Source organism: Eleutherodactylus coqui, chromosome 8 (assembly GCF_035609145.1).
Source record: "Eleutherodactylus coqui strain aEleCoq1 chromosome 8, aEleCoq1.hap1, whole genome shotgun sequence".
Taxonomy (NCBI): domain Eukaryota; kingdom Metazoa; phylum Chordata; class Amphibia; order Anura; family Eleutherodactylidae; genus Eleutherodactylus; species Eleutherodactylus coqui.
In genome coordinates this window covers 170,910,365-170,926,935 of record NC_089844.1, presented here as the reverse complement: position 1 = coordinate 170,926,935, position 16,571 = coordinate 170,910,365, and the positions used below count along the sequence as shown (strand labels likewise).

General features: G+C 43.7%; 2 protein-coding genes across 5 annotated transcripts in view; both read right to left on the bottom strand.

The window, feature by feature from the left end:
• Positions 1-16,571, bottom strand: part of LOC136577168 (histone H1-like) — a 205,214-nt gene that overhangs the window by 38,738 nt on the left and 149,905 nt on the right. The gene's annotated exons all lie outside the window — the stretch shown is intronic.
• LOC136577671 (NACHT, LRR and PYD domains-containing protein 1b allele 3-like) overlaps positions 1-16,571 on the bottom strand; it is an 83,272-nt gene that overhangs the window by 4,490 nt on the left and 62,211 nt on the right. For all 3 annotated transcript variants that reach the window (XM_066577581.1, XM_066577582.1, XM_066577584.1), the window contains exons 5-6: positions 12,438-12,575; positions 6,984-7,146 (exon numbers count right to left, since the gene is read on the bottom strand). In XM_066577581.1, the coding sequence (XP_066433678.1) occupies positions 6,984-7,146; positions 12,438-12,575 (301 nt within the window). The remainder of the gene's footprint in view (positions 1-6,983; positions 7,147-12,437; positions 12,576-16,571) is intronic.

Below are 16,571 nucleotides of genomic sequence, written 5' to 3'. Positions count from 1 at the left end.
AAGGGACCCCTCTCCACCTCGCTGCTAAGACGAAAACAAGCCACTTCTCCCCCCCCCCCCCCTTCCATTTTGGGCAGGCGGGACTCTCCAATGGTTCCTCTGCGCTGCTTGCTTCTTCTTCTCCTCGTGCAGAGTGACTCCCCCCCCCTTTTGGTGCTGTTTACACCTTCCTCCACAAACCCCCCTCTATCCCCCAGCATTCCCTTCACCTATTAACCCCTTCCCTCCCCGTTAACCCTGTCATGCCTGCCTTCCTACTAATCCCTGTGGTCTCTGGATCCGGCAGTTCTTTAGATGGGAAAATCTAGCAATCTGAGTTACTTTCAACAAGGCCGGTCATTAGTGCTTGACTAGCCGGGGTCTCACTACCAACTGCGTAGGATTTACTTGTGTAATGGTGTGGAGTTTATACTGAGACTGGCATGAAGGGGATCCTGTGTACGGAAACAACTCATCCCCGAAAGGGGTCAGAGGAGGATGTCAGGAATCGTTCTGGCCACCAGGTGCTGCACAGATCAGAGCAGCTGAATAGAGCATTGGGGCTCCAACTAACATGCCTGAACACACAATACTCCATTCCTTAGCACGGATGGGCTATAGCAGCAGATGACCAGTTCCAGCACCATTTTGTCTAAGAGATACAGAAAGGTGAGACTCCAGGGGGCGAAAGACCACAAAAATTGTACCGCTAAGCATCTGAAAACCTCACCTGATCAGATGGATCCAGATTTCTGTTTCACCGTGCTGATAGGAGGGGCAGAATTTGGCTCAAGCAGCATGAATCACTGACCCTTTGTTCTGATATTAAGGAAGTTACCAAGTGACAATGGGATGTCAAATACTACATTCCCCCAACCATTTGTCCTTCATCCTGTGTCCAGTCTACACCAACAAGACATTGCGGCACCCAACCTTCATGTTGTATTTATCAAAGGAGAAATCTATAATGGGGATTATGGGTCATCTGAAGGTCCCAGCCACACAGCGGTTATATTTTCAGAACGATGAGTGTACCGCAGACCCAGTGCATTTACACCCATAACGATGTGATCACCAGAACCCATTGAATCACATATATGTAAAGCCAATCATCTGTCACAATCGTGTTTGGTATCCATAAGTAGGTGGATATGAAACATGGAGACCATAGCTTTCGGTGTGTCTCCTGGGAATATATGGCGGAAATAATAAATCGCAGCTCCATCCAGATGACCTACGCATACACTCAGCACGCCAATCGATGGTATAAAAAGGTCGGCAGAGGTGTGGCACTATGAAGACTTTAAAACTTTAATTTGCTAGCCCCCGGAGTGGCATCTAAGTGGGGACATGGCATTTAGGCCATGCCTTCTTTTGAACAAAGCCCAGCATATTTTAGATCTGCAGCATGCTGAAAATTTCCCCTCTTTAAATTGAGGGGGTGTGGGGGGAGGTTGGAACCTGAATCAAAACTAGCAACAAAATCCTTATGTAATACATGGATTTTTGTACAGATCCGCACCAGAATCCACTTTCCATTGCAAAAAGTCTGCTTTAAACGTAGCCTGACTCCATAATTTTTGCTGAAGTTCATGAGGTATGTTGTTCTAGGACATAAAAACATCTCAATTGCTATGTTTTTTATCCTGCTTCCCATTAAATGATATACAAAATGATCAAAAAGTCACTTTTGTCTCACTAAGGGACTTAATTATCATTTTCTCATTCTTCTAATACACTACTATACTTGTGCCACAAAATATACACATAAAAAATACAACTCATCCTGCAAAACACAAGCCTTCATACAGCTCTGCCCACAGACAAGTAAAAATGTAAAAATGTTTTGAGTCTTTGACTGTGGCAACACATTAAAAGAAAAAAAGGAGACAGAATGTATGTGAAGAGAATGCCCTACAGGTTAGAAGAGGACTGTGTGGTACTGTTAAGGGAGGTCGTGTTGTTGGACATTCAATTAATACCAGAATATGCCAATGGTGAGATGGACTCTCAAAATGGCGCCCAGTCTTCTTCCCTGCCAGAAAAACCTGCCAGTGTTGAGAGAACAGTAAAGGGGTGGAAGTCGGCCACTGCAGAGCTTGGAGAAGGAAGGGACATGATCCGCCCTGAGGCAGAGTCAGCAGCATGCTCAACTGTTACAGCAGAGTGCACTGAGGAGTTGGAGAAAGGACTTGAGGCTGATGCAATAGCTACTACCGGCATAATCCATAGCATGCCAGCTAGCTACGTACAGGAATTTTTGCCCTGCGTCAGCTCATTGCCAGGGGGACCGTCTGGTGAGACTGAAAGGACAAATATGGAGCCTTCACTGCTTGGTGTCGCCATCCCCACCAAGGATCAGAGGCTGCATCCTTTGGCCCTCAAACGCTCCTTGAAACGTGACCCACTCTTAGCTGAGAAGAAGGAAGGGTCCGCTGGCTTGGAGTTGGGTACCGCCCCAGCTACTGGGCCAGAGGCTAAGGAGTCAGTGTTGGCGGCTGCTCCTGGCGCAGCGGGTGTTGTGGAGGACTCCTGCTCAAGTGCTTATCAGTCCAAGTTCCAGTGTCTGCTTGTATCGCTCTAAGAGATTAGTATCTCGAGAGCACATCCCCATTTCTGTCTACAGGTGTAGTCGTTTTAGGCTCGTTAGTAATGGTCCCGCCACCCAGTACGAGCAGGGGGAGTGAAGGTCATTCCACTTCCACCCATATTCCACCTAACCAGACACCCTTTCCTACTGAAGTGTCAGCAACAGTGTGTTATCTTGTATCAGGCTTTGGGTTGAAGAATTATATACGCTGATGCATCCCGGGTTCTGCCCGGCTCAGCAGTGTTTTTAGTAAAGATACTGGCCAATCTTAATATTAGTACATGCTGTCGTAAATGGAAGGCTGACACTGGAAGTGAGATCCCGGAGAGTCATGCTGGGGTGGGTTATATGCTTTGACATAACCAAAGGAGGAGAGTGTTGTAGTTCTGCTATGGCCTCGCATGTCTGGGTCAGTGATTTTCATGGGCTTCAACTTTTTATTTATTGAAGTTAGTAAATGCTTTCTTTACTGGGTAGTTAGGAGTCTAGAAATGGGTTAGTACACTGAGGAATCCCCTCCCCAGACTTCTCTCCTCTGTTTTTGGAGGATGCCGTGGGTCGGCTTTCTTAAAGTACGACGGAACTGTAGTGACCCAGAGTTAGGGTACCCCTCTATGACATTTGCCTACCTCATGTGGGTTGTCTTTGCATCACTGTAGGTGTATTTGTGTCTGTCTGTGTGCTGTGTTGATGTTACCCATCTTAGTGGTGTGTTGTCTTCCTAACCTAATGTGTGGGACGTGTTTGGTTGGTTAGGAACATTGGGGGTGGAATTTTGCAGGAAGGGAGGAGTAGAAAAATGTAGTCATGGAGGAGGATGTAGGAGCAGGAGGCTGAAGCTTTGATGCTTCTTCCTGAGCAGAGCCTTGGGCCTATCTCATCTGTCATGGGATACATCTCCTCCAGGGACTGGAGCGCGCAGTTTGGATCCTGTCGCAAGAGTCAGGGATGGTGATTGCATATCTTCCCCCTTAACTACCACAATGCAGAGTACGAGTTGGGAGTAAGCAACCAGATTGTTGAGCGCTACTGAAACAGGGAGAGAAGAGATTGTAACAAGTGAATGAAAAGGCATTGTGTGTGCTCCCCTATGTGTCAGGAGTACCCCCCCCTCCAGGGTTCATCCATCATCAAACTACAGGATTTGAGAGTGAGCTCAGATACAATATGGGTTACCATCGATGTGGTTTCATTGTATACCATCATTTCACACGCAAAGGGTGTAGGGGCCGTGCGCAGGGGGGGGGGGGGTGCCATCCCATTTACCCAATTCATCTATTTAGTTTGCCCTGGCACTGTTGGAATTTATTTTGCATAATAATTATTTTATTTTTTAAGACAAATTTTACCGGCAGTGCCAGGGTACCGCGATGGGATCCAACGTGGCCCCCTCGTACGCTAATATCTTCATGGATTATATTGAAAGAACAGTAATCTATACCATGCTGTTGTGGTCAAAAGTCCTCTTTTGGGGCCGTTACCTAGACGATATTTTCTTCTGTGGAATGGAACCATAGAGGAGCTAGAGATTTTTCATGGGCTGTTAAATCAGATCTTACCCAAATTAAAATTTACAATGACACATTCCTTGATGTGTTGGTCATAAAAAAAGAGACAACCTTGGAGACGGACTTATTTTGTAAAGAAACTGATCGCAACAACCTGCTCCTTTTCAGCAGTTGTCACCCTAAGAACACGATACAATCATTGCCATGGAGCCAGCTACTGCGGGTGTGCAGGATTGTGCGAGAAGATGATGTTGATGTTCGCTTGACCCAAATGTGTCAAAAATGTCTGGATAGAAGGACTTAGTTCAATCAGCATTTGAAAGAGCTAGAGTCCGGGATCGTTCTGAACTTTTGATTCCTCAGAGTAAACAGACGAAACCTCCACGAATGAGGTTTATTTCCACCTATTAAGTGGGAGAATATCAGATGTCATTAAACGTTACCGGTCTGTCGTAGCAAAAAACTACCCACAGATACCAGAATTTGCTAGTCTCCCAATGATGGCATACAGGAGATGCCCTAACATCAGAGATAGACTTGTAAGCTTGTACAAAAAAGCCAATAGAGGTCAGGGACAACAGTCGTTGTCACAACCCAGGCACAGTAATTTTCCGTGCCTGGGTTGTTCCTGTTGTGGCAACTTATTAAAGGGAGATAAATTTAATCATCCCTATACGGGAGAGACTTTCTCAATTCGAATTTACGTGATTTCATGCCCGTGTGGGCTTTTTTACGTAGGAGAGGCCACGATGGAAATTAGGACAAGGATAACAAATAATAAAAGTACAATACAGACGAGAAAGGGAGGTCTCCCTGTTCCACGACATTTAATGGACAACAATCATACAATAAGTCAGCTTCGGTTCAGGGTTATTGACTGGGTACCCAAAAATATAAGAGGGGGAGACATGAAAAAGGACTTGAGTGGATCTTCAGGTTAGATTCCCTGTCTCCTTCGGGTTTAAATATTGAATTTAACACTGCAGCATATTTGTAGTTATTACTGATTTGGTCAATTTGTGCTTGTTTTTAGACAATGTTATGATGTACGCTCCTTTTTATGAGAGGTACAGATTGCATTTTTTATTTATTTTCTTCTCCTTTCTTGTAGATTGTACGCTGTTAGGATGGCACATGAAGGCACTTGAATCTCCTACAATCCGAATCCAGTTTTCCTATGTATAGTTGTGCGCCTTTCTTTTGATGGACCTAGTCAACTGATGTCTTTTTTGACCTTTTATGACTATTACTGACTATGTGTGATATAATGAATAAAGGTCCTTGCATGATAGAGTCAATGTCTTGACGTAATTCTCCTATATAGAAATGTGAAATAAATATCTTTTTGGAGTTGGGAGATTATACTGGGGCACGATGTATGCAGTCATTATTAGAGAATGGCTGGGGCGTAACATAATGAGTAGGTTAATCATGGACGAGGGTCGTTTCACCATGATAGATGTAACTTACATATGATCATGAAAATTTTTTATATTTTTTTTTTACCGTGAGCATTGGCGCAATAGGTGGTATCTTTGCGCATAGATAGAGAGAAGGTGTGCCGATTAACTACTTTTCTGCATCTTTATGGTTTTCTCACCTTTTGAGTAAAGTTAGGGTTAATTATGATGGCTGTCGCTAGTCTTTCGCTGGGGGTAAGTAAGATGGCCGCTAGTCTGGTGATATAAACGATAGGGGTTACCAAGATGGCTGCCACTGCCGCTGGTTTTGTATTAGGGGGCAGCAAGATGGCCGCTAGTCCCGCAAGACATAGTGATCTCACGTATGCGCAGAGCATGATGTTAGTGGAGGGAGCTCCAAGTCACTGCTAATCTCGCGGTGTAAAGGAACGCTGAACAGTGGGGCAATGGCGGCCTCAAGTCGAGTGAGAAATGCTATGCATAGTACCGCCCACAGTGTGTCATTCATGTGCCACCCTACAGCTAGTTAACTAAGGTAATCAACACATGCGAAGGGGAAGGTTTTATCTAATTGATTGATGTTGATTGGTGGTAGTTTTGTATTTAAGTATGAACAAGGATGGTGTATGTTATAATCAGCTTGAGAAAGACCCAGAGGGTGGGTCGAAACGTTGCTGTCATGACCTTGGAATAAAAAGAAAATTGCTATCTGATTTTGAAGTCATCTTGATTGTATGGATTGTCAAGTTACACCTCTGATGCTGCTCTTACTACTAAACGTAGATAGCGGAGACTGAGGATGTTCATATGTCGGGTGAGAAGTGTGTCTTCAAGATGTAAATCTGTGGAAGATTTCAGGAAAGAAAAAATGTGTCTGAACTGTTATGCCCAAGACTATTGTAATACTTTGTCCTTGGAAAATCAAAGCTGAAATTGTGAGTAAAGGAAAACCGTTTGCCACCAGTTTAAAACTGCTTCTTTGACTGTGGACTCTGTTATTTAGTCCGGGTGTTCGATAACTTGGAAGAGGCACTGGTGTCTCGTGGACAAATACGTAATAAATTTGTTTAGCATGGTGGCTATTACCGGACCCTGTACGCGGCTGGCCTGGCAGAGTTTTGGATGCACCAGGAGGAGATGGTAGAGCCACCCATAACACACCATCAGGTTTTCCCCACTGTTTCCCTCCGGCCAAAGGACCGACCCTACCCGCTACACTGACCAGTTCTACTATCATAAGTGGCTGTAGCATCTTCCACTTGACACCACGACTAGTTTTACTATTCATTTTAATGTGAACAGTATTGGCATAAAATCCTGATCTTCAACATTTTCACTGGAACCGCTCTATGATTACACCAGGGATGTAGCTGGACATGAAAGAATATGATCTGGTGGGGAAATGGAAAAGTGCGCACAGAAGGAACGGCCCTTTTTGAACAACAGTACAATGAATCCCATATACATGTATAAACCCAGTAATACCTCTTGAAAGTCGACCTTTCCACACAGGTTCGGACTCTGAACTCTTTTCCATTTCCACATGCAATGAAATCGGATTTGCACTTCTTAAGATTGCATTTTTTGAGATATTGATCTCTGTGAAGGGGTGATCTTTGATTTCTTTATGAACCATAAACTGCAAAAACTATGAAAAACATAGAAATGTGTAATGCATTATCATAAAGGCACTAGGGCATCTTTATAAAAAAAGGTCGCAATTTTGCCATGAATTCACCAGAAGTGCGTTGAACTCACAAAAATTTCTATTGAATGTTGATTCTCTGACCAACCCTCTTCTACAGTGTTTATCTGGTCTGACCTAATGCTGACTGGCCACTTCATAGTGCAGGTAGGTTCTGACAATATGACATTTGTGTTTCTTTTGACTACTTTTTTACAGTTACAGCACATTGCAGGGATGGCACAGGCGGACTCCTTAAATATAAGAAACAAGGATCTGTCTATCACATTACTTAATTCCCTTAAAACCCGGGTGTGTATGACATCGGGACCCCACAATTTTCTATTTTATTCTTTTTAAGATGGCTCTGCACTTCTTCCTGGGTTAGACTGGTGACATTTAGTGGAGAGTTTACTTTATCATTCTGCATCTCATCTGACATTTGATTTTCCTCTGAAATTTCACTGGAGAAAACCTTTTAATAGATTTGTTGTCTTCTCATCACCCTGTACAATTTCTCCCACATTATTTATTAAAGGGCCACTTTCAGTATTGATCTTTTTTTATTACTTATATAGTTAAAGAACAGGTTAGTTATACTCTTTTCGGCAATAAGTCTTTCTTCATCTTTGTTGTTTTTATCTGAGTTTTACATAATTTATATCTTTCCTTATAGGTTTGTAGTGCTTCTTCGCTGCATTCTGGTTTTAGTTGTTTTAACACTTTCTTTTTACTGATTATTGCCCCCTTTACATCTTTATTAAGGCACATTGGTTTTCTCCTATTACTAAGTCTTTTATTCCTGTAAGACAGTGGTGGCGAACCTGTGGCACGTGTGCCAGAGGCTGCACGCAGGGCCCTCCCTGCTGGCATGGGCCACTATTGCCGCTCACCACTTATGAATACCTGCCGGGATTCACTCAGCGCTGCTAGCTGCAGGCATATTAACTTTTTCTTCCCCACTTCTGCCTAAACTTAGCAATTCAAGCAACCTGATTGGTGAATCAGCCAACCCAAACAACCAATCGGGTTGCTGGAATTGCTGAGTTTAGGTAGAAGTTGGGAAGAAAAAGTTAATATGAATCGCGGAGCACACTGTGATGTCAGTGTGCAGCCGGGATCCTCCTCCCCCTCCCCTGACATCTCCTACTACTTGGTTCCGCGGGAGCAGGGGAGGAGACGTCCGGCAGCACACTGACATCACAGTGTGTGCCGGGATCAGTGCAAGCAGCAACAGAATGCAGAGGAGGAGCAGAGCTTCCACAAGTAGGAGGGGGTAAGTATATGGGTCTCGGGGAAGGTGGGTGGGGGTGTCACTATTACACTGGGGGCCGCTGTGGGGTGTCACTATTACGCTGGGGGCTGCTGTGGGTGTCGCTATTAGACTGGGGGCCACTGTGGGGTGTCGCTACTACACTGGGGGCCGATGTGGGATGTCACTATCATACTGGGGGCCGCTGTGGGGTGTCGCTGTTATACTGGGGGCCGCTGTGGGGATGGTTGCCATTATGCTGTCAGCCCAGCAGTGGAATCCTCCTCGTCAACCTCTGTGTAGTGGATGGTGCTTGTAACTGCAGGCATGGCTCTCATTAAAATCAATGGGAGCCATGCCTGCAGTTACAAGCTCCAGCCACTCTAAGGAGGTCAGTGCAGAGGCTTTCGCTCTGACCTCTGTGTATTTGGAGAGTAAGTTTCTGGGTCCCATTGATTTCAATGAGAGCCGTGCGTGCAGTTATAAGTTCCGGCCACTACACAGAGGTCAGTGTGGAGGTTTCTGCTCCGGCCTCTATGTTATTGGGGCACTGACAGCATGCACCTGCTCAGCAGATCGGTGAACCTCCAGTGGTCAACTATTGATGACCTTTTCCGTTTTACTATGTGGACTATCCTGATGATAGGTCATCAATAGTATTTCCCTGGAAAACACCTTTAAGGGCCTCTCTGAGCATTTTGAACTTAGCCTTCCTAAAGTTTAGTATTTTTGGAGTTCCCCTATAAAACTCTCTTGAAGGACAAGTTGAAATGTATTATATTATGGTCACTATTTCCCAGATGCAATCCCAACCTGCACCCCTGTTATTCTGTCAGGTCAGTTGGTTAGTATTAAGTCCAAAATGGCAGTCCCTCTAATTGAGTCCTGTACAAGTTCGGTAAGGTAATTATCTTTAGTAGACAGCAAGGTGATACTTTTATGAAATCCGCAGCTTTCGACTTCCCAGTTTATATCCAGATAGTTAAAGTCCCCAATAATAATTACCTCACTGTGATTTGCCTCAGTAATAGATTTTCAGTGGCTTCTGTTATATTTGGTGTCTATAGAAAACCCCTATGAGGATTTTATTGCTGTTTTTCCCTTTATGTATTTCCATCCATAGAGACTCCACATGTTCATCTCCCTCCCATATATCTTCCCGTAATGTGGGCTTTAAGCAGGATTTTACATAAAGACAAACCCATCCGATTTTGGTTTTTACAATCCCTTCTGAACAGACTGTAACCCTGTAAATTCACCGCCCAGTCACAGCTTTCATCCAACCAGGTCTCCGTTATTCCCACTATGTTGTAGGTTATTTCAGACATTATTACTTCCAGTTTGTCTACTTCATTGGTGAAACTTATAGTTGAGAAGGTTTTGTCTATTTTTTTATATTACGTCTTTCCCTACTGAATGTTTTGCCAGTTCTAAATGTACTAACTTCTCTCACCGCTCCAACCCTATTTGCATTACTTAGTTCCAGGTTACTGTCATCCCCCTCTATCTCGCTGGCTCCCCTCCCCCCCCCCAGTCCTTAGTTTAAGCACTCCTCCAACCTTCTAGCCATCTTCTTCCCCAGCACAGCTGCAGCCTCCCCATTGAGTTTCCGCCCATCCCTACGGTACAGCCTGTAGCCTACAGCAAAGTCAGCCCGGTTCTCCAGTTTCCCAAGTCATACTACAGCAGTGCTAACCCTGTATCTCCCTTATCTGCTAACTTTGCAAACTTGTTGGGGTCTGCCAGTTCAGGATTGTTGGGACTGCTGTCAGGTATTTAAGCGGCCAACAGTTGTCCCATGTAAAAAGTACCCTAACAAGGCTGTGTTGGGTGTGTTGGTAATTTTACATTAAAAATGCAGGAATATCTGCAGCTGACTAATGATATCAAAGAGTGAGGGGCTAAGAGTATTAGGGTAAGACTGGTGTACTCACAGTAAGTAGACATGGCTATACAGGCAGGACTAGTGTATATAGGCAGGACCAGAGTTGTGGTCTCACAACATGTTTAACACTAGATCAGCTAAATTGTGTATACTAAGGAGAAATTGGGGAAAATTATGGGAAATGTGTATTCATTCAACAATAATATTTGGTTTATTAAAGGTTAATTTCCTAATGCATAATGTTTACATTTGCTAACTCTGCATGACTAGGTAGAAAATCGGGTAATTCACTGTCACTATTGTCAGTCATCCTTGTGTAGCTTGGGTATTGGACAGCTAGTTGGGCCCTAGCTCCGGATTGGTAGATACAGGGTGTATAAAAGCCAGTAAGAGAGAGGGCGGAGTTAGTCAGTCCTGAGAGTCCAGAGTACTGGATGGTATTTTCTCCAGCAGGTTTCAGGATATTCTGTAGTTTCCTAATTGTGTAGTATGGCATGCAACAACCAAGTCAGACACGAGATGTAAGTCTCAAGCCTAAACTGGATCGGGGTGGTACATTGCTCAGACCCTCAAATTATTGAAATACATAATACCTGCCCTTTATGGGCGTATAACACATTACATCAGTAACATATAGAATTCTCATTTGTTGGGCCATATAGAATTCCCCGCCCCCTCCCCACACTCTCTCTCAAGTCCAGTTTATGAGCCAGTCTTTGTCCCCTCAACATACGGTCAGGCAAAAGTAGTTTCTTTGTCTCAGAAGTTGAGGGTGGGGGAGGGCTGGGGAAAACACCCAAAATCCATACAAGTAATACAGTATAGGAATGTGACTTTAACTCTTAGAGGCTGGAGAGGAGCTTTATATTAGGCTAACATTATACCACACATCTTTCACCATGCCATTGTCCAGCAATTACCATAATGAAATTATGCGGCCATTAGCCTCTACAGAGTTAAATCACTACAGCAGTGTAATGCATCTAGTTTATACAAATCAATAGACTTTTTACACTAATTAATCATCATGTCTACCACAATAGTAGAGAGGAGAGTCGAGGAGAGTTGGAGTGGAGAGAGCTAGAAGTGGCAGGAGGAGTTCCATCTTACTCTAGCCAGAGGATAGAGAGATGAAGTAAAGAAACAAAAATAAAAGAGTGGTCTGCAGTAGGGAGAAAGTGGAATGAGTGAGAGAGGAGTCTTGTGTAACCTTGCCCAGAGGAACTAATTCGAGGGTAGATCTTTCTGCCAGATGGAGGGAACCCAGACACCTCAACTGTAAGTTTAATGTGTCCCTCCACAGCCAGGAGTCAGAGTGTCTACAGGAGAGTTCCTACTGTTCCCCACATTCCTCCACAAATAACCCCCTAGTTCCATAATCATGTAACTTAGCCTATCAAGTTTATCACAGTCTTAAGGAGAAAATCGAGGGATTTCTGTTTGTAAATGGGTGTGTTTAGGAAATGGCTAAAAACTTTACTAATTGCGAACAAATGTGAACTTTGTATTCTAATCCCAAGTCTCAGTAAACTGTGTGCCTTCGGATTTACTGCTATCTTTATGGACTGGTCCCTTATTCCTTTTCCAACACGTATACATCCAAAGGCACTGATGTCTTAAAGAATTTATAATGTTTACTTATTGTTTTAGCCAAGAACCCTTTTGAAATCCCAACTGCCGCATGAGTTACCATTGTAGGCAGAGTAGCCACCACCATGGCAAGGCCAGAGCTGGCACACCACACTCGAGCTATTCCTGGCAAATCCTGCTCGCCTCACTAGTGATGTCACAGAGTCAAGAGGCAGGGCTGTATGGGCGGGACTAGTGATGTCACAGAGTGAAGAGGCATTATTTATAAAGGAGGACTGGTGATATCACTGCCATATTATCGCTTGCATTTTTATGCATAGGTTCTATCATGCATAATATGTGGCAAAATGGAACATGCTGTGTTCTTTTTTGCAAGCGTCTTATACGCAATGAATATTTACAAGTGTGACTGAATCAATGAAAAATAATGTACTTTCATTGACTCCATTCAGCACCTATTACATGTGTATACACTGTGCGCATAATACGCAGTGACGTTTTGCTCATGTGAGCCTGACTTAATGTTACCTCGGGACATATATATGGATTCAGCTCTTCACCAATCAGACTGATCGTGTAGTTTGTCTTGGTGTACACGCTGCTGGTGGTATGGGACGGTTTATCAACCCTATGAAACCCATGATATCTCTTCAGGTCATCAAGGTCCTGGGGAAAAAAAGAAAGCTCTGACAAGTGATAAATACAGAAATGTACATCAAAGTACTAATGACCACTTATCCGTGAGTGAATTACATGCCCACCCCTGATCACATGATGGTGATGTCATCACAGGTCCCAAAGCATAAAAACACATGCAGAGCCTAACAACAGCCGTGTGCTGACAGGATCTGTGATGATGTCACCATCATGGGATTAGTCACCTAGGCTCTGAGCTCTGCCCCTGATCACATGACGGTGACGTCATCACAGGTCTTTCACCTTATTAAAAACCTGCAGAGCGAGCCAGCAGCTGTGTGCTTACAGCACTAGTGATGATGTCACCATCATGTGATCATTTATTCCTCCATGCCAAAGTTAAAATGCAACGTTTCGACCTCACAGGGTCTTTATCAAGCATAGACAATATTAGTTAAAAATATCAGTTTTAAATAGTAACAAACAAGTGTTCTTATTTAGGTTGAACATCTTCCACCAGACCGAAGAAAAAAGAGCGCACAGATACAGGAAACTGAGAAGACGCAAAAAAGAAATCACCAACATGTCAACGAGATCAATGAGTGGACAATTACCACTGGGGTACAAGAGAACATAAATAATGTGGTAAATATTTCCTCAAAATCTTTATCACATTTAGAGATCACTGCACTTGCTAAAGGATTAACATTCTGTTCTAGCAGCAGGACTGATTGGTTCTAAAATGATCTGGATTTGGAGTGATTTTTTTAAATAATTCACGCTTGAAGGCTTTTTTTTTTTGCTTCACAGGTCTCAGCTTCTGGCACTGTTGCGCAGTCCAACACCCGTTAGGGTTTTTTCTTGAGTGGGGTTGGACTGCGCAACAAGAGTCAATTTCAACCACCTACACTTAACCATTGTCTCAAGACATATATTGATTTTGTGCAAAGGAATATTTGCAAAATCAGATCATGACAATATAGATAGAGCTGATAAAATTAAGTATAACCTTAGTAAGGAAGAGCATTGAAAATCTTGTCAGAAGATTTAGCTCTTCCAGTTTGTTAGTCTGGCTTGCTGCATTTCGTTAGGGTCTATGGCCATTGTGCCTACCCTATGGCGATTGTGCCTGCTCTGCACCTTATCAGGTAAGGCATTTTTGGCTCTTTGCCAGTGAAATATGCTCCTGTCAGAAGACAGGTCTATTACGATAAAGCCAGCTGATAAAGCTGGAGCTGTGGTGGTGTAGTGACCAGAAGTCTATGTTGCTGGCCCCTCCATAAGTGTCATACATGTAATGTCTTTTGTAGGTGCACTGTGCAAAAGTGTCTTGTCATTCTGTTATGTGTATTGCACAGCTGCAGCAAATGAGGAGTTAAGTGTTTGCAAGACACTGGGAGATGCTTGCAATGTATCAATTTGTCTCATGTGAGTGAAGAGATAAATGAGTGCTTTGGGTGTTTCAGGGGCTTTTTGAGCTTTTGGTTCTTCCATCCTGGGAGTTCCATTAAGTGCCAGCCACATGGGGATACCTTCAACTCCCACGTGGTGAAGAGTGGTTCTCGAATAGCTGTATGCTAGTGACCGTGGAGTACTGAGCCTCAAGACAGAAAAAGCTTGAGCGTGTTGGTGGGGAAATGAGGCCAAGTCCCCATGCAGAGGTACTTTAATCTTGCTGTTCTTACGCTGCCATCCTGTGCCTCGGGATCACTGAGTTGAGGTATTTTGATCCTGCTGTTCCTACACGGTTGTCCTGTGCCTAGGGATCACCGCGTAGAGGTACTATAATATTGTTGTTTGCCTGCACGTCCCTTCTATGTAAATTGTGCCTTTTACCTAGTGTTTATACAAAGTAAAGTTTTTCCAGACCCTGACCGTTCCCAGGGACCTGAGGTACGTTACTCCAGTCTGCGGCTCAATTATTTACCACCAAGGGTCTTTACCGTGGGTAATAGAATGGTGGCGTCACTAGTGACAACCCCTATACCTGTTCACAAAGCTATTGGGCATCCCTTTTCGAGGTGTGCCCGGAAGAGGCCCAGCGCTGCCCTGGCCGAGGCCATGTGCTCTCCTCCGCGAGGGAGCGTGGTAACTGCCGCTGTGACTAGTGTCCATCTTGCCCTCCCAGCTTCTCAACATATGCCCTGTGTCTGCAGTCACCCTACGGGATGCTGCAGCGGTTATGGATACTGTGCATTACCATAGTGACATTTTGAGGCAATTAAATGATGTAAATGTTTATGAGGAACTTAGTGGGAATACCACATCTAGATTCCAATAAAAAACAATAATGAATAATGAAATCTTGCGCTCCTTGATAGGGGTGAGCAAAAGTGAACCATATATAATAAATGTTCACTTACTTCTGTGGCAGGCTCAGATCCTCCCAAAGGAGGTATGTGAACCAGAGAGGAGATTAGTGAACAGGTTATTTATTAGACTACAAACATAATACTGACAACACAAAAAAAAATACAGGAGGTGCATAGGGTGACAACGATGCATTTCAGTGTCTCCTACCCCTTCCTCAAGCTTACGCGATATGTCCATATTGAGACTTTATATAGTGTATGAGCCCACTTAGGCTGTCGTGCTCCCCTGATGACAGCAAGCCGCGCTAGATGCAGTTGAACGGCTCGGCACGCTGCATCATGTGTCCCGCCGCTGTCACATGGCAGTCCACATCATCAGCGCAGCGTCTTATTAGAGGAATTTCACTATATTGCGTGTCATTGCACATAGGGTCCTTCCCCCATGTGGAAACAACGCTTTCTCAGTTACCACAACGAACTTCAATTCACATTAACTTATTAGATCGACAAAGTAGAATTTTTGGATGTTTTCATATTGTTAAGGGTTAATCTTGTTTCTAAGTGACATAATATAAGGAAAAATAAGGATAAATAGAACAATGAAGACATTAACTTAGATGTTGCTTTTTTAATCTGGACCTTGCTCCAAGGACATTGTGTTAAGACACAAGGTGCCAGATAAGGACTAAAACTTATGCTTTGTAGTGCCAGGAACTAGGATTTTAAGATAAGAAGTTAACAGACAAGCTAAGCTATGTTAACAGAGAGAGCACACAATTATTATAGAACTATTGTCTAATGCACCAGCAATCTCCTGACTTGGGAAAATTTTGTGTATTTGAGCTTTGAGACTATTTGGTAGATGTCAATAAGTCCTAAGTAGTTTCACCTTTATACCAGTAAGCGACAAGTAGTTTCACCTTTGTAACACTAATCTTTGTATCAGGCAACATTTGGATACGCCTCCTTCTTCTTGTATAAGAATTGGCAATGTTCACAATAAAGTAGAATTCATTTAGATTCGCTATACTGTGTGTGTAGTGGGTTCTTATGGTTCCCCGAGTACTCGCTATAACTTTCCTTTGAATTTGGACTCAGGCAACATCAGCACTGGTCTCCGTTGAAGACCCCCAACAGTTTACTTGGCGCCCATTGTGGGGCGGGGACTCCTTTTCACCTGCAGCCGATACCTGATGACACCAACTGCCAACAACCCAGGACCAGGATCACGGGACCCCAGATCTACAAAACACCGGTGTAAGGTAAGCCCTTGACTTGCCATAATCTGCTCTGGGCTTCCCTGACTTGTGTCTACTGTTGACAGAAGGTTAGTCGCTGCATGTGTTATTCCCCGCCTCTTTGTGTAGTTTGTTCATGAAACTGTATTAGACGGAAAATAACTCACTACTGGGATATTTTCATGCCATGTTGCCTGTAGTAATTGCTGAAATCTGTACGCTGATAGTCTGTGTCATTTTAGCCATAATTTGCTTTTACTGGATCTGCTATAATATCACCAAAAGTTCCCTTAAAGGAGAAGTCTGGTCTCCTCTGAACCCCCCTAAGTAGTCTAAGTGACTGCTGTAGTGATACCGTAAAACTATTCCAGGACCGGAGACTGAGTGTCCCCAGTGTAACTGTGTGAAATAAAGTCCTGTATACTTAGTGAAGAATAGTGGGAATAGATTACCTTTGTGGTTGAAAATGGGGTCTG